Raw genomic sequence first — 19,231 nt, 5'->3', positions numbered from 1 at the left:
CTTTCATCGACAATTTCTCAAAAACGGCTGAACCGATTTCACAAATTCAAAAATTCGATTAAAATTAAAATTTAAATTAAATAATATATCTTAATAACTATTACGTATTTACATCTTAATTAAATATAACTAACAATGGCAAATAGTGTGTTGCATGCCGAGCTATATATAAAGTGTATCAAGTTTTCTTACCCAAAATATAAGCAAAAGCAAAAATTAAACGCCTAACCTATCGTTATCGTTCCTATTCTATCAATAGGAAAAAAAAATATAACTTTGCATAAGTAAATAATACCATATTTTAAAATTATTACCAATTATAAAAAAGTTCACCAATCAATCATAACCCAGTACATATATAGGACGATGTTAAGTTTCACAGAAAGCATTTAAAAAAGCACATGCAGAAAAAATAATTATTCTACCTAATTAAAATTTAATGGTAAACTATTATTCGATCTATATGTACTAAATATTTAAAACTTATAACCTACACATTTAAACTTTGTGCATTTTTCTTTTTCTTTAAATTTATACAACAAAATGCAAAAAACAACGAAACTAGAAGATAGAACTAAATAAAATTTTAAAATCAAAAACTTTAGTTCAAATGTAAAAGAAAGGTTAAATTTAAAGTTATAACCAATGCTAGTTAAGTATTTAATATAGAGGAATTAATCAAGCAATATATTATCATTCGCAAAAGCATTCTGCAAATTAACTTCAAATAGCTGATTTTTGAATTCACAAACTTTTAAAATATGATATTGAACTAAAGCCAAAAGAAGACTTTGTTAAATGTTATTCAAAAATTGTAACAAAACCTATTTACTGGTATATCTTTTAAACTCAAACTTGAATAAGACCTAATAATTTATAAATAACAATTTTCTTCTTGATATTCAGAACCAGTTCAGATTTTATTTAAAAATTTCAGGAAATAATATATTTGGTTTTCAAGATTTGTTTGTGAGTTCTGTTCATAATTCATTTGTAAATATTATTTACATATAATATTATCTTCATCTTATATTACAGGAACCCTGTTATTATTAAGAAATGCTAAATTATATAAATTTTATCATAAAAAATCGTAAGAATTATAAATAAATTACTTTATAAAAGGGCCAATTGAGTAAAAAAATTAAAGTTTTCATCAAATAGTAGCAATTTTTTGGTAAGTTATCTTCTTTGTTCATTTAAATATTGAAACGCTAAATAGCATTTTTTGAAGCACAATCATAGTGACAAAACTGAACCAAATTTTATAAAATTAAAATTATTTGTTAAACTATAAATTTAAAATACAAAGGCAAAATTTGTCGCATTCGAAAGACCATTCTTAAAAAAAATATGTACCAACAAGTAACATTAAAAATTGGCAATCATGATTGTATAGTTTTCAAGTTTTTGCGCCAATTCTGTTCATAACATATTTATAATATTATTTATGAAATTTATAAATTTCATTATAACAAAATTATAAACACTTACTCATGTGGTAAGAAAAATTCGCATAATGAAGTATTACTTCATAAAAAAAGAGTGTTAAAGAAAAAAACTAGAATTTTGGTCTAACTTAAACAATTTTTCGGTTATTGTAGTTAATTTTCATATAATATGATTTTTTTCCATTCAAATTACATTTTTAGAATCATATATATCGACACAATTACTCTAGATCAGTCTAGAATTTAGACAATTTGTTAAATCATGATTTTAATAAGATATTAAAAATTTTCCGACTTGAAATACCCTCATTTAAAAAAAATGTACTGAAGATATAATTAACTATTAAGAGTCTTGGCAAGTGTTATTAAAAATTGTCGCAGGATTGTAAAGTGGTACAGTACTTGTTAATTTCATATTAAAAAAAAATAGGTAAAACCTCATTAAAATTTAATTCAGGTGCGTTTGATTATCCAAATATGTTATTTGGTATTTAAAAATATTATTTGTTAGATGGATGTATTTTCCTTGCAAAATTTTTATCAAAACTTTCTATGAAATCTTTCGTTCTTAAAGAATATCTCCAGCCAAAATCGATATAACATTAGAAAATGTATAAATTTTCTCATAATATCAAACATATGTATTATTACACAATTTGTCAATTTCATTGCAAACACATCTTTTGAAATTCACCAAAATCTGAACTGTTTCCGAACTTAAAAATGTTGCAAAAATTCTACTTCATCAAGAACAAAACTAAATATGATGTCTTGTTATTGACGTCTACCAAATCTAATATTTTATTAAACCAATCAAAAAAAAAAAAATTCTTACCGTTCCTCATGGAATAATCCAAAATCTCTTTAAGTTCCATCCAGTCGACTTCCTGGTCTTCACCAGCAAGACGAAGGAAGAACTGGTAAACCTGGTCATCAGGTCTAGGCTGGTCAGGTGTTGGTTCAGGTTGAGGAACCACGATCTGATGTTTTGGAATAAAAAAAATTGAAGAAGAATTAGTATTTTGTGGTGATAAAAGTAGAGACAAAAAACAAGAAAACAAAGTTAAAAACACATCTGAAAATTATTTTGGACTGTGGAGTATTAGGTCAACTACTATGTACATCAGAATTAAATTTTGATGAATTTTGCAGGAAAATTTATGAAAATTATTAGATAAAGTACTAAAGTATTAGAATTTACAAGTTGGCTAAGATTGGAAATTGATAAAAATGTCAATTCATTTGAAATTTGAATTTAGCTGAAATTATGAACCTAGACAATATCAGAATATAATATACATGAAAAATGTAATGTCTACATTATTACTGCCGAAAAGCAGCTGAGATGTGCCAGAAATTAAAATAATATAAGATACAGCCAACAGTATATGTTTGGCAGATGTAATTATATAATTCAGTTAAATAAATAACTGCAATAAGTCCAAAATTGCATATGAATTATTTTTTTAAACTTATGCATGCCGCATTTTGGTTTATTTTACTAAATTATTTAACAATACAAAAAATATTTCTACTTATTAAAAAGAATGCAATCTTAAAAATTCTTCTGTTTTTTTTTATCTTAAAAATTTCAGGCTTTTTTAAAAAATTTTGTTTCCATAAATCTATCTAAATAAATCCGTACACAAATAATATTAATTAATAATTATTAATTTTTAGTAGAATTTTTAGACACAACACCGGTTATCAAATTTTTGTCAATTTTCAAATAGGTAATTTGGTATTAATTTTATTACATATAAACCAAGACCAGGATTAATCTGTTAAGTACTTATATAATAATTAGTTTTTTATAGTAAATTCTGCAACATTTAATTTTTTTTTAAATTAATGTGCTATGTTGAAACAATTTTTTTAACAAGTACACTTTGTATTTATAGAAAGCACATATTGTTAATTTTTAATTCCTTGAATACAATTTTATTAATTCTTTAAGTACAATTTTATAAAATCCATTAAATGATTAATTTATAATAGATTTAAAAAGTTCACCTAATAATTGTTAAAAAAAATATTTGTTTCAACATAACACACACATGGGGTTGATCGGGGCAAAATCTTACGTACTTATTTATAAGACATTATGTAAAAATTTCTTGAAAAATGAAATATTTGTCAATTGAAAATAAACATATAAAAAATCTCAATTTGAATTTAATACAAGGAAAAATGACTTATTTTTAATACGAAAATTTATACATAACAAAAGTTGTGCAGGATCATCCATGTAATATTTTATGCAATATTTTATATTTTTTTAGGGTTTTCAGGAATATAATGTCTTATAAACAAGTCGTTTTATTTATTTTTTACTTACGTTATTAATACCACCATTATAGTTATCTCCAGTCGCCTAAAAATTATAATGTGAATATAATGTGATACAAAGCGGACAGATACATGCCAGAAATTCGTTCGCATATAGTGACATCACATAACAGGGAACATAGATTTTGATCAAGGTAAAAATATATAAACCAAGTCAAAAAACGATGTTTTAAAATAATGAATTAATAGTAGAAAATGTATTGCAACTACGAGATATTCCATAGATTTTTTTTTTTGGAAACTGTACAACTGTACAGTAGAAAAAGCTAGAAAATTTTGGGGAAAAACTAACAATTTTGCAACGAATGCAACACTTTATGATAATTTATAACCGTTTATGAAATATTTCAATCAACCTCTAAAAAGACTTCCTAAACCATCTAAATATAAGTAGGAGTACTAAATATTTAATAAAAATAATTTAAGTTTCAATTTCAAAGTTCCAAAGCTCTCAAATGGGTCAAAATTAAAATTTGAAAAGCTTCATTTTACATTTGTGACATTTATCTTATTTATCTAGTGAAGTAATAAATGCTTCAATTAATTTTAATTACAATTCCAAAGTTACAAGGCGTTCTAAATTTAAAGTTAAGTTCAAATTTAAAATTTTAGATTTTCTAATAAATTTATTAATGCAAATGAGTAATAAATATTTTTAGAATGAACAAAATTAAAACGTCTCCTTGTATCCTTGATCAAAATGTATGTTCCCTGTTAGCAATTAAAAGAAAATGTTAAAATAAAATTATATTTTATGCATACCATAATTGTTAAAGTTAGTCTTTGATTTGGCCATGAAAAAATGTTTTTTGATAATAAAGTAAAAGATAAAGTTTTATGATAAAAGTGAACGTTATGGATAAAATTTCCCATAAATTGAAAATGACTAATGTGGTTCAATTTTGAATTTCAAAAATTGAATTCAATAATTTTTTTTGTTTAAATCCTAGATCAACTTCTAAATGAAACAATTTACTAGGTGATTTTTGTTTAATGAATATCGGTACTCAAAATAAAAATAATATTATTAAGTCAAAAAAAAAATTTAAAAATGTATAGTATTGATTTAATTTGTGTAAAGAAGTTGATATAAAAAATGAAATAAATTTATGACCATTAATTCCAAATGAAACCTGAAAATTAAAGCCAATTAGTAATTTTTTTGATATTAATCTGCATATATTTTTTGCTGTATTTTTGTCTTGTTTAAGTGTTTTTGTTTTCAAAAATTTATATTTCGCAAAATGTCTCTTTCAAAGAAAAATAAAAACATCGACTGCACTACTATACCACCTTCAGCATTCCAAAAATGAAAAAAAAATCTACGAAGCAAAAATTTCTCAACAAAAAAAAGAAAAATATTTATACGTAGCGCAAAAATAAATAGTTCGACGAAATAAAAAAAAAATATTTTGCTGAATTTCTAAACTATCTACTATTTTATACCAAAGTTTCTACTACCATTTCTATTATATAAAATATTATTAAATATTGTCATGTGTTTCTGGCTAAATGTTAACATTGTGATTGATGTTTTATAGTCCAGAATTTTTTAATTAAATATTTAAAATAAAAATGGATAATATATTAACTAAAATATCATAAAATAATGTGTTGGATTTGCAATTTAAATAAATTTAAATAAATTACTTTTGTGCCTAGAATTAATTGTCGAGAATTTTCCTCCAAAATCAAAGTTTCTATTATTCTTGTCAATAATTATTTCTAAAAAAATAATAAATAAAATAAAAAAAAAATCTAAACTAAAAAATATATTCTTGAAAAAAAAATCTGTACTAGAAAAATAATTTTTAATAAGTTTTGAAAAAAACTGGATTATAAAATGTATTTTTCCAAAAAAAAAAACATGTGTACTTCAAAAAATTTCAATTTAGTCAATATAATTTGTACAAAAAACAGTTTTTATAATCCTGGACTACAAAATAAAATCGTAAGAGATTTTAATGAATAATTAATTTTGAATTTCTAGTAGCATTTGTGTATTTGGTGTTCAGTATCGATTTAGCAGCTATTTGTGTGTTCGTGTGGTTTTTAGTTGTAAGAACCATTGATACGACCAAGTGCAGTTAATATGATATATAGATATGTCTAAAAGTTTGAGAAATACTGATAGAAAACTCACCCTGTCGTCGATTTCGCCGACGCCGACCTCCTCGTCATTTTCCCTGAAAGAAAAAAAAAATCACATTTAAATAATAATAAAAAACACATTTTTGTAAAAATTGGAATCAAAAGTAATATATACTTCATATAAATTTAAGATCTTCAAAACACATTGTTACTTATTGAATATTTTAATATTCTTAGTTTGATCTGAATTTGAACAGTCTGTTAAAAAAATTATTTTAAATATTAATTCGATTTACAACCCTTGCTTTTAAATGTTTTCCCAAGAAAACCCATTTGATGGTTGAGGAGGGCAGTTGTAAATATTTTCCGGGGAAAATCAACAAAAAAAATTTAAATGCTTGAAAAAATGCTACATTAAACTTCCCATTCATCTTCCTTAAGAAAAGAAAGTATGGCAAGTTCATAATTCCTAGCAAAATTAAAATGAAACATGACCTAAACAAATTTGCAACACTTATCTACACTGCCTTCGATTTTTTTTTTAAATCTAAATAGAGTAATATAGACCACATTTAATAATCTATCTTTTTGAATTAAAAGATGAGTATTTACATTGGCAAGTTTTATCGATTTTTGCTCTAGTTAAAGTTAAATTAATTATATTTCAAAAATATAATTAATAAGCCTATATATTTCCCACACTATCCTAAATCCACACTAAATTTATATAAAATGACTTAACTATTCAATCGCAAGTACTAAAAAAAAATTGATCCCATTTTAAATCATATATCCATAATCCTTATATTATTTTTATAATTTTATACTACTTTTATCTACGTATAAAACTACATCATAGAGCATAAATTTAGATACTTATCTATGCTATTACAATACTAACCTTTCTCAGAACGTTCCCGAAAATCTAATAATGTTAAATTTAATTTTAGCATGACATACGAAAAACATTAAGCAATAATAGCTATTAAATTAATTTCATAGCCATGACTAAATTTTCTACAAAGCAGTTTCATAAAACATAAAATATTAAATATATATATATATATATATATATATATATATATATAAATATATATATATATATATATATAAATATATATATATATATATATATATATATATCCATTAATTTTACGTACTCCATGTGGTTTTTGTTCTCAGAGAATACTCTCAACAAAAATTCTCCTTCCTCGTTTGGCTCGAAAGTTGAAGGCACAATGCAGTAAGTACCAGGCGGTAGTTTGAAGCGGCAGGAAACCTGAAAAAAATATTTAAGTTAATAATTCAAATTTGATTAAAACCTCAAGAAAATATACAATTATCAAATCACATTTCCTAGCAGAAACAAAACCTCTCCTTTTATTTAGAAAGTTAAAATAAATCATAATAATATTAATGACCTAACAGTTTGTCTATTTATTATTATGTTTACTTACTTCTCTTAAATTAATGAATGACTGCGATCTAGCTACTGAAGCATTGTATTTGAAGAAGTTGATGTCCAGCGGCCTTGGCATACGGTTAGGATCTCTCAACTACAAAAAATATACAAAATATTACTTAAAACCAATGATAAATAATCGCCAATCATTATTAATCATACATGATAAACGGCAAATCCAATGGTCAAACATTCCATTCCCAAATTTCTTCTGGACCTCCTATTTTTCTGCATAAGAGCAATGATGACTGTACATTTGCCTTCTTCATCTTCCTCGTCAGGCTCTTCGAGAGTGATTGTGTATTGTGGATTGTGCCAGAAAGTATCTAGAAGAAAAATTAGAATTATATTTTGTTGATAAAAAAAATTATTGTATGACGTACCTAAATAATTTCTGCATCCACCAGCTGTGACTCCACGTACCCATTCGCCTTCAAATGTGGATGTCTCCCACTTTTTCTTGCCTTGGCTCAACTATGGAGACACGAAAACGTTATTCTTATATATAAAAATGGAGCTCGATAAAATGATCTGCTAAAACTCGAAAAGGGCTAAACCGATTTGGCCAGTCTAAGTCTTGAAAAATTCGTGCTAATCAGTAGGTTGTCGGAAAGGTGAGATATTATTTGAAAATCGCGTAGAAACTTTACATTTTTAATTTGAACATTTTTGTAGAAGCGTAATTTGAATAAAACAATGGACGGTGGCTAATACGTCAAATGACAAACGTTTTTGACAAGATGATGTTCAATTACGTTTAATAGGATGTTTTACGTGAATATTATTTAATTATGATTAAATTGTAGTAAGCAGGTTTGTTTGTAGTTTTATTTATATACAAAAACGTTAGTAAACGAGCCGCAAGTGTTACTAGAAACTTAAAATATCAACTTTTTTGAAACGTTAATATGAAAATGCACTTTTTGGCGTTATAGCATTTTTTTGCAAATCATATTTTTTTCAAACACGGTGCTCTGAAAGATCTCATTTGTATAATTATATATTCATTTGTATTTATAAAACATTTTCTAGTTATTTTTTATTTATGTTATTTAAATTCAGAACCTAAATTTGGTATCGATCAAAGGGACATTTTGTCGAATAACATTTTCCCAGTTATAATTTCCCGGAATTTATCGAAGAATAGATAGTAATATATGAAGGTCCGGGGTTAAAAAGGGCCACCGCCGATGCGTCAAAAACGGGTAAAGTTAAACATTGTTTAACAACAATATTTGAAAGTAGAGGGAAAAAGATGTTAACTAGCTATAACCTTGATTCTCATGACTTAGCTATCCGGAGATAAACGGTAATCTTTGAAAAGCCATAATAAAAGTATTTTCTTCCATTGGTAGTTTTATAGCATTAGTTAAAAATGTAATTTGTCAAATACCCTTAAAATTAAAATAAGCCATTAAACCTGTTTGCCACCTGGTTGTTCCAAGTTACCCCGTCTATGGGGTAAAAAGGTCTAGATAAATAATTGTTGAAAAACAGCAAAAAAGCACATTTCTACAATGTTGAAGTAGCTGACAGTTTTACTGAATGTAGTCAGATAATTTGTTGTGATATAATTGGTTTCGTTTTCAAAATATAATTTATATTTGCTCAAAGTCAAATTGGACCTTTGTGTCTCGCCCTGCTTTACATATATACTTTTTATAAAATTTACTTTAATTTATCGAATGTTACTTGAAACTTTTCAAAACGCAGGTTGAAGAAGAAATACTTAAATTATTTTCTATCTCTCCTTGCAGAGATTTGAAAATTTTGTATAAGCTCAGTAGTATTATTTACAATTATACACAAAATCCAGAATCCAAAAAGAATCTGAAAAACTTGAAACGTAATCAATAAGTCGAAAGACCAAAAAAGACTTGGATTGGATTATACCATGTTTTCTATAAAAAGTGTATAAAACTTCCAGTTTGATTGTATTGACAAAATATAGAGAAACTAGTGGGGTTTATTGTTTTTATAATACCTCATTGTATATAGCATTAAACAATAAATCCTTATACACTTGAAGTATTAATATTTTTTATTCTCTAGAAATTGCTTAGAATATACCTCACTTAGCAAAACAACGTTTGCCGAGTCAGCTAGTAAATAACATTTGTTGGACTAAATTTGCTCTAGTAATACCTTTTCCTCGCTGAGAGAATCAGGGCTCAAGTTGCACATCTCTATTCTATCAAATCTTGATGAGAAGTCCCTGAAGGACATCCAGAACTCACCATCCATATCAAATGTTAAACCGATTTCTTCTTTTACATGGGGTGGAATAAAACGCCATTCAGGAGACCTGAAATAATAAAAGATTATGAGATTCAACAACTTTCAATCAATGGTCAATTGTCTTTTTCTACTTACTGGTCACTCCAAGCTCCTGTCCATTCAGCTTCATTACCCCAAGGATTTCTCAATCTCAACAAAGGAATTTTTCCTGTAGAATTTGGAGTTTCAATGTCTACAAAATGGACTCTGGTCACTGAGTAAGCGTGACCCTTAATTAGACCTTCTGAAGTCTCTGCTTCTAATACGTTTGGATCAGGCTATAAGAAAAATAGACTATTTTACACAACTTAAGGATACAGATGAGAATTTTTTACTGGAAATAAATAATGATTGAAAATTTTTTAAGTAATGAGCCAAAGTGTAAGCATTCTATGGATAAAATCATTGGCACAACTGAAGAATGTCTTTATAAAAATATTGATTATATCGGTTGACTTATTACCTCAATGCTGCATCCCATCAACGAATTTCTCTCATAGGCCTTTAGCAAAATTTTGAACAAATTTGGAGGAGCTTCGTTCAACTCGTACATTTCAGTGACACCTCCTGTGAAATCTTCCATGGCTTCGCAAGTTGAACCTCCTTTTAGAGCTTCATATGAACCATGCAATCTACAAAAAATAACGATTAGTAATAGAATAGTAAAAATAGGTTTTCAAAAATTTAGGTATTCTTACTTGGCATAAGCTTTTTCGAGCAAGGCACTCCAAAATTCATTTTTCTCAGTAGAGTGCAAGAATACTAGTTCGCCTCTGTAAGTAGGCAGTCTGTCGTCTATGACGACATCGATCCATCGTCCATACTGCCAAAATCTGAAAAACAATATATTTTGAAAAATTCTAGAAAAGAAATTTGCCAGGTTTAAGTGATTCATTTTACTCCAAACCATACGTAAGCTATTCTAGAGATTTTATAAAAAACTGTTGAATGCAACTGAAAAATAACAATAAACCTTATGAAAAAAAAATTAAACTAGTGGGACGCATGGCATCGTGCCTTAAGGCAAATTGCTGGAACCTCCCGTACCGTAATTAAACATTCGAAGAATAAAAATAATCAATAATTGCAATGAGGCGCCAACCAACTCAGCTATAACGACATGCTCACGCACAACGCTATGAGCGGATGTCTAGGATCTAATCGGAATTTCTGCACTTTTTGCTCTGTATCATCGAAATGGCTTGACCTGCCTATACCAAAAACTAATCCGTACGTCTCCACATCAATAGGAATCGAATGTTTTTTGAATCACTCAAATCGGCCGATTTGTACTCTCAGAACTTGCCATTTTTTGCACTTTTTGCACCGTATCTTCGAAACAGCTAGACCCGCCTGCGCCAAAAACTGATCAGCATATCTCCTTATTAATACGAATCGAATGTTTTTTGAATTATTCAAATCGGTTGTTCCGTACCCGCACACACACATCCATTTTTTCTGAGGTATGCCAAAATATTCAGAAACCGTTGAAACGCAAAGATAAATAAAAATGTTCATTTTCGATTTTTTTGCGATTACAAAAACTTACCATACGGGAAGTTAATAACGTCTATTTAAAAATTGTATCCAGGTATCGTAAACTAAACAACAGTGCTCAATACCCAAAAAACTTACGACAAAAAATACTTTCGTTAAAAAATTGACAATGCAAACTTTTTATTTAGTGATCGCGATGTCGGCCGATTAAAGGCGATGACTGATTACACACCTTTTGCCCCTTTCTTTAAAATACCATACATTACAAAGATAATAAAAATAACCTGGATATAATAAAAATTATACCCAAGTATCGTCAACTAAATAACAGTGCTGAACACCCAAAAAGCTACTTTCGTTAAAAAATAGCCCAAGTGACATATAATATTTAGTGATTGCGAAGTCGAGCGATTTAACGCGATGCCCGATTACACATCTTTTGCCCCCTACTTTGAAATAGTATCGTTAAAAATATCATACATTACTAAGATAATGAAAATAACCTGGATATAATAAAAATTATATCCAGGTATCATCAACTAAATATAATTAAAATTATATCCAGCTATCGTCAACTAAATAACAATGCTCAACACTAAAAAAAGTACTTTCGTTAAAAATTGACATGTGACAAATGTGACATATTTAGTGATCGCGATGTCGACAGATTTAAAGTGATGACTGACTGACTACACATCTTTTGCCCCTTACTATAAAATAGCATCGTTAAAAAAGCCATATATTATTAAGATAATAAAAACAATCTGGATATAATAAAAATTATATCCAGGTATCGTAAACTAAATAACAGTGCTCAAGACTCAAAAGACTACTCTCATTAAAAAATTAACAATGTGACATACTTAGTGATCGCGATGTCGACCGATTTAAGGCAATGCCTGATTACAAATATTTTGCGCCTTACTTTAAAATAGCATCGGTGAAAACTACCATACATTGTTAGCGTCTATTAATCACGTGGGGTTTTAAGGGGAGAGGGGAGGGGGTTGACAAAAAATCACGAAAATCTCTTGGGAGAGGAAGGCGTATAGTAGGATATCACGTGCATTGATTTTTTTACTTAATTTTTTTTTAAATCCAAACATTCGCAAAAAAAATAAAATTTTTACAATATTTTGGTAACTAAAATTACACGGAATGTTTGGTAGGGAAGCGGGGTAATTTTGATTATCACCACGTATCAAAGGTCCAAAAATTCTTGAAAAATTGATCACGTGATTAATGGAAGCCCCCTTACTAGTTTTTTAGGATGATGATGATGGCCCTTTTTCCGATGGCATTATCAACTTACCTAAAATGAAATATACCAGCATACTGGTCAGTAAAGCCTTGATCATCAGGTACAATACGGAAGAACAATTTAGAGTCCAAAGTCAAATTGGCAACAGCAGCCAGGAGCCAACAATCTCCCAGTTCTCCTTGTTGGACGTCGAAACGGGAATAACCTTCCACGAATAGTTGAGGATCATCAGTAAACTCCTGGAAAATCAGAACAAGTGTATATCATTTATGATGAATCCAATAATAAATAGAAATCTGGACTTAATCCTTGACAAGAATATGACTTGGTAATAGCACAAATTGTAATGAGTTGTAATATCCGAATTTGAATAGTTGGAAACCAAGAATGGGCCATCCCACAAATCAGGAAATGTAAGATATTTTTTGAAGTAAAACTTCTTTAGGCGCGACATGGGTGTAAAAACTTCATTAGGCGCGACACGGGTGTAAATCCGTACAAATGCAACGAAAACGCCAACGTGAAGTTGAAGACTACACGCTAGTAAGCGCAGCTATCGCAATTATTCGATCTAGTCTGCGAGCAAAACAAAAAATACATCAAATGTCAAATCATATGTCAAAAACAAACAAAAAATGTGTCGACTTTCACTTGAGTTTTGTATTTAGCTCGTAGTCTCTAAACATTTTTTGAAGTAAAACTTCTTTAGGCGCGACATGGGTTAGCAGTATAATTCGTGAGTTAATAAAAATGTCAGGATCGGAAGAATATTTTATCCCGTCCCCCATAAATAATTGTAGTGCAAATGATCGCAGAAATGATAGCTTTGGCTATGTATGTTTTGTGTGTGATCGACTTTGGTTTCAAAGTGACTTAGAAATATCAAATGATGCTCAAAAACAAATTCTTAATAAAGGTTTTTTGAATGTTGATTCAAATAATCAGGTTGGATGTCAAACTTGTCAAAAGGCATTAAATTCGGGTAGAATTCCCACTTCGTGTACATTTAACGGGTTTGTATTTCTACCTATACCAAATTATTTACCTAAACTAGATACTGTATTTGAAAGGTTAATTTCACCTAGGTTGTGTTTCATGCAAATTAGACGATTGAGACATGCAAATGAACAATTTGGAATATTTGGCCAAATTATAAATGTTCCTGTTGACGTTGATAATATGGTTAATTTATTACCTCGTAATATTGATGATGATCATTGCATTAACGTTCACATAAAAAAGAAAATGATTCATAGATCAAGCTATGTGCAGGGCTTGATAAATAAAACAAATATAAAAGTATGGCTTCAATTTTTTAGGCAAGACAGATATTACAGCTGTTATAAGAATTAGATTATATCGTAAGCGAAAAAGTAAAAAAATACAAACAGTAAATGAATGTATGTTAATTTTAATTACATGAAGTTCTTCAAACACAATTATTACAGAATGACTGAAGTTACGAAAACAATATTTGTTTAGGCGTTGTTCAACATAACATAATACACTGTGTGAACGATTATAGAATTTATTAATCAGCAATTACTTTAAACCGATCATGTCATATTTCAAGTATGACCTTTATTACATTATTGTTTGTGAATATTATACATATATTTAATGCAATCATAAATATATAATTTATAATTTATCATTATATAAATGTGTATAATTGTCGACACTAATAAATGTGTGCATCACGAGTGTTACCATATTACTAATAAACATTATTCCAAATTGTTATATGATGTATTTATTTTTACTTAACTTAAATTTGCTACTTTGTACAGTAGCAAATAAGTTTTACTTCAATCGCGTGTGATCCTTACGCGCACTCTTTTTTTTTCATTCAACAATATATTTACAACAGTCCTACATAGACATTAAGTGAATCTTCTGGCAATTATATATAAAAAATGACATCGATATATAAATAGTGAAAAATACACAGTTGCATTTTTCCTTTATAAGAAGTAATGTAATATGACACGAGTAATAAAAAGCTAATTGAATCACTAAATATTTTCCTAGAAAATATAAGATATGGTGGTAAGTTTTTCACTAAATAATGATGCAAAACTGGATGAATAAAATATTTGAATGTCCTGCCGTTAAAGGGCAGCCAAAGATCTGATTTGGCTCTAAAGTTGTTTCTGTTTTTACGAAATCCTAGAGTGGTCTATGAATGAAGTAAAGTTATGTAAAGATAAATAGTAAGTAGTAGATAAATTACTTGAATATAATATAAACACATTTAAACAAAAAGCAAATTTTTGACACGGTTTAATATCATTCAGGTATATTTAGGAAGGTCGACTCTAGTTACCAACTCTTTATTTGTAAGATACTTTTCTCCGATTGAATGAATGGATGAATTTTACAATAAAGCAATAAATTTTTCGATATTTTAGGATTTTTTATTTTTTTATTACCATTGGTCGGAGCCATTGGAAATGCCTATCAGGTCGTTTGGAAAAGTACAGGGACGAATCTTCTGCTGGAAAATCGGGGTCCTCGAATAAAGTTCCACTGTTGAGACATTGTTCACGCAATTTGTAGAAATCTTGGACATCTCTTGCACGGGAACCTGAAGCTTTTTCACCCAACTAGAAAAGAAAAATGATTCTAATGATTATATGGAAAAATTATTTTAAATTGGTAAATGTTATATAACTGAAATTTGGAATTCACCAATGACCTGCTCAGGTAATATTAACTAAATTATAAATAACCCCTGGTTGAGTTTTTAACTGTTGTTGTATGAAAATTGTTCAGATGTTATATAAAATTGTGCATTTATTGTACCTATTATTGCAAAATTAATGTAACAAAATACACTTTCAATAAAATTATGATTTTTATAAATTTTACCATATAAATAACTCTGCCATCATGAGTTTTCTGCACTTTTTCACATCTAATTAAAGGCTTCCAAACTTTAGCCTCAACAATTTCTTCTTTTTCAGGTTCAGTTTCAGAATAATCATACAAAATATTCTTAATATTATCTCTGGATTTATAATTATTGTTATTTATACTTTTAATAATATCACTTCGACCAAAACAAAAATTTAAATTGGGTTTTGGCAAATTTAAAACTTTATCAGATAAAATTTCAATGTTTTTTGGAACTTGTTGACGATTGTGGACTTCTTGAACTTCACAAAACATTTTGATGAAATATAAATTAAGGTTAATAGATATAATTTATTTTAAATAACAAACGGATATGATAATGTAAAGATAACGAATGTGATTCATATATAGTTCTTTGTTAAGATTTTTTTATTAATTATTTTTTTCTTTCACAGAAAACTTCAACACTATTTTTTCAAAAACAATATTGACAATTATTAATATTTTTTTTAACCTTGTGGCAACACAAGAATTTTATGAACTTTAAAATAAACTTTTCACAAAGAATTTAATTTTTCTAAATTAAATTCTATATATAACTAAATATAGATTTTTTATACAAAAGTAAAATTCGTACTGATTTTTATGATGAATACATATTTTTCACAAGTCTGTCATATCACATATCAGCAAAATATAAACCATATCTAAATATTTTTTTTAAATTGCACCACAAAAGCCTTTGATGATAAAAAATCATCATTTTACGACAAATTTTGAAATAACCTTATAGATAACTCTAACAATATATAAGAGCAAATAACAAAGTTAATAAAAACCAATGGATGTAAATACACAAAAAAAATAAAAATTTAATTATTAAAAATCACAAGCAACTTGTATATCAATCATATTTATGAAATTAAATTGTATATTCAATTTTTAAAATGAAAACTTGAATTTGAAATAGTAATAAATTAAAAATGCATGAAAATAATAAATAAAAAATACATTCTATCCTTTTAAATCAATTGTTTTTGATAAATTTGCATTTTCTAGAAAATAAAATAAATATTTATCGCGTTATTTATACATAATTTACTAAAAATATAAGAATTATAAAATATGCATTTGCAATTTTTGGATTTATACAAATAATTATGAGTTGCAAAAAAATAAATTAATAACTAAAATATTAAGTAATGAAATGAGCACATATAACTAACCTCAGACCAAACTGAAAAACAGAAAAATTGAATTTATTTATTTAAATTATTTTATAATTTCTTTCGTGGTTTAAGATATTAATACATTATCAATAATAATGATAATACTAATAGAGAAAAAAGTATTTATCAAAAATAAACTCATCACAAAAGAGGAGTGATGTGGCAACACAAATTGGCAGTAGAAAAACAAAACAAGACATTTTCGAATTTGTAAAACAATTAGAGATTTTAATACAATTTTATATTTTTCTGTTATAATAAAAACATATAATTTTGCAAAACAAGATTTAAAAAAAAGCAATTCCTTAAGAAAACATTTTCAAGTTTGCGGAAATTTGAAGACCTTTTGAAAAAATATTATAACTCTGATTTAATTATTACAAACTAAGAAAAAGTGCTATGTATTTTTTATTAGTAACAAAGATTTTGAATTGTTATTAAATGCTGAAAATTACTTTGTATTACAGATAGGTAATAGATTTCTCAAGAAGTTTCAATATTTAAAAAATAATGTTCTATATAACTATACAAAAAAAAATAAAAATTTTAAGAATATTATATACCATAAATATAATCCTGCCATCATAAGTTTTTATTAATTTCCTACTTTTAGTCCTTAGAGGAATCCAAATAGTTTTATTTGCAGTTGGTTCATTTTTATCACAATCATTATTAGATTTTTTATAATTACTTTCAACATTTTCACTACTGAATTTATTATCAAAATTTTGTTGATTATTAAATATTTTTTGTTGAAATATTTCATTATTACATTTTGATTAAAATGTATTTTTGGATGAACTTTCATTGACCGAAACGTAGGTCTTGAAATATTAAATTGGACACATGGTATGTGAATTTCTTCCATTGAAGAAAAAATATATATATATATATATATAAAATCTTCAAAAACTCACATGAATGTATATATGTTTAGAATTTTTATAATTGACATAAAATAATTTAGATTTTAATATTTATTTAAACAAAGTGAGAATTACTTTAAAAACCAAAGATTAATTTGTAGATTAATTTGTAACTACATATTAAAACCAACAAATTGTTTGGAAAACAATGTTTATTCACGCAATTTTGTATCAAATATTCATTTTAAATTTACATAATTTTTTTAATATGAACAGATGGATTAAAAGTATAAACTATGGAAAAATTATTTTATTTCTTCTATATTATTTCACTTCATAAATGCTACTACCAATAAGCATTAATGTAATGAAAACTTTTTGAAAAAAAATAGGAAAAATTGTTCAATTACATTCATATGCAATGGATAGTAATTGAGTAAATTATAAATAGTAATCACATTAATGCATAGACATGTTTAATTTTATATATGCTATAATTAAATAGTTAGGGAGCTTAAAACCAAAAATGTTTTTTCTGATTGTCCTTTGGTATTAATTTATGTGTAATTAATGCGGTAGCAGAGTATATACTTTATTAATATTAAAAATATAGAAAGGTAAGGTATTAGAAAAAAAATTGGTGTAACTGAAAGGCGCTTTTATACATTGTTTATAATTATAACTTTTATTTTTGATTTTATTATTATTATTTCCATAATTTAATTTACAGAGAAATTTATTGATAAAGAGATGTGCAATTTCTGAAAATAGTTAGATGTAAATAGGCATGCATATAACTAAAAACAAAATAACAAGTATGTTGCAATTTTATTGTACAATTTATGAAAACAACAATCCAAATTGCTATTTATGGACAACAATTATGGTAAATAAATTAAGTCGTTAGTAATGAAACATATTGCTTTAGCAATGAAGACTGTTATTATATCTGTTTATTGAATAGTTTTCATTTATTGTAATTTTAATGCATTCGTGAAAGGTGCTTTAATTTTAATATAATATTTGAACAAGAATTTGGATATAAATTTAATATTAAACTTATTATTTAGCTGAAAATTATGAAATGGTTTTAATTGATGCACGTTGCTCATATGATACAGAATGTGGAACAAAATGTGGTCGTCTGGGTTATACAAATTATAAAGGAGAGTGTGTTCAGGATCCAAAAGATTTTTTGTCACGTCGGTGTAAATGTAATATACACAGATAATTTAAAATTATATATATATATATATATATATATATATAAAAGCCCTAAATTTTCACCCTCCTACCACAAACACTTATATCGTGATAACCATTATTTTGGTAATCCTGCCATTCAATGTTTTTCACCTAATTTGGATTAAGATTTTATTCAACATATTATTATGGATAAACTTAAATTTTACTTCAAAACTTATTTATTAAACTTGTTTTTAATTAATGGTTGAACACCTCTCTCTAACACTATGTGTACCTAACTTTTTTATTGCAACTTTTTACAATGGCAAAAGGAATAGTTACAAGATTCACCTAGATCTACCATACATGGTTTTTTGTTTAATTTAGAACTTAAAAATGATGATGGAGTATATTTATTTTAGTGGATTTCTTGATGAGTTGTGCTATCATGCTCATGCTATATTTATTTCTACAACAATTCCTAAATTGGCACTTTTTCATCTATTATTCAGGTCTTCCAAAGGGTCAAATAACTACAGTAAGATTAAAAAAATGATGCTCATACAAGCATGAATGCCAAAAAATCTGCAAAAATCTTGGTTATTCGACAGAAGGTGTTAAATGCTCTAACATTGACGACTTTACAAGAACTTGTGAATGTAAGATTCCATAAAACATCGAAATACAAATAATAATCATACTATCAA

At 26.8% G+C, this 19,231-nt stretch overlaps 1 protein-coding gene across 4 annotated transcripts in view; it reads right to left on the bottom strand.

Moving 5' to 3' along the window:
* LOC113389071 (calpain-A-like) overlaps positions 1 to 19,231 on the bottom strand; it is a 609,920-nt gene that overhangs the window by 11,056 nt on the left and 579,633 nt on the right. For 2 of the 4 annotated variants that reach the window (XM_026626126.1, XM_026626128.1), the window contains exons 3-15: positions 14,821 to 14,994; positions 12,440 to 12,627; positions 10,329 to 10,463; positions 10,094 to 10,262; positions 9,727 to 9,908; positions 9,499 to 9,658; positions 7,737 to 7,827; positions 7,516 to 7,679; positions 7,349 to 7,447; positions 7,052 to 7,170; positions 5,944 to 5,986; positions 3,790 to 3,825; positions 2,287 to 2,431 (exon numbers count right to left, since the gene is read on the bottom strand). In XM_026626126.1, the coding sequence (XP_026481911.1) occupies positions 2,287 to 2,431; positions 3,790 to 3,825; positions 5,944 to 5,986; positions 7,052 to 7,170; positions 7,349 to 7,447; positions 7,516 to 7,679; positions 7,737 to 7,827; positions 9,499 to 9,658; positions 9,727 to 9,908; positions 10,094 to 10,262; positions 10,329 to 10,463; positions 12,440 to 12,627; positions 14,821 to 14,994 (1,705 nt within the window). The remainder of the gene's footprint in view (positions 1 to 2,286; positions 2,432 to 3,789; positions 3,826 to 5,943; positions 5,987 to 7,051; positions 7,171 to 7,348; positions 7,448 to 7,515; positions 7,680 to 7,736; positions 7,828 to 9,498; positions 9,659 to 9,726; positions 9,909 to 10,093; positions 10,263 to 10,328; positions 10,464 to 12,439; positions 12,628 to 14,820; positions 14,995 to 19,231) is intronic. The other 2 variants (XM_026626127.1, XM_026626129.1) reach the window with 1 other exon arrangement.

Source organism: Ctenocephalides felis, unplaced genomic scaffold, assembly GCF_003426905.1.
Source record: "Ctenocephalides felis isolate EL2017-DRISC unplaced genomic scaffold, ASM342690v1 CF-g0.4_SCAFFOLD_03573, whole genome shotgun sequence".
In the NCBI taxonomy this organism is placed as follows: Eukaryota; Metazoa; Arthropoda; class Insecta; order Siphonaptera; family Pulicidae; genus Ctenocephalides; species Ctenocephalides felis.
The sequence above is the reverse complement of the archived record's forward strand: the minus strand, read 5'-3'. Positions and strand labels throughout refer to the sequence as shown.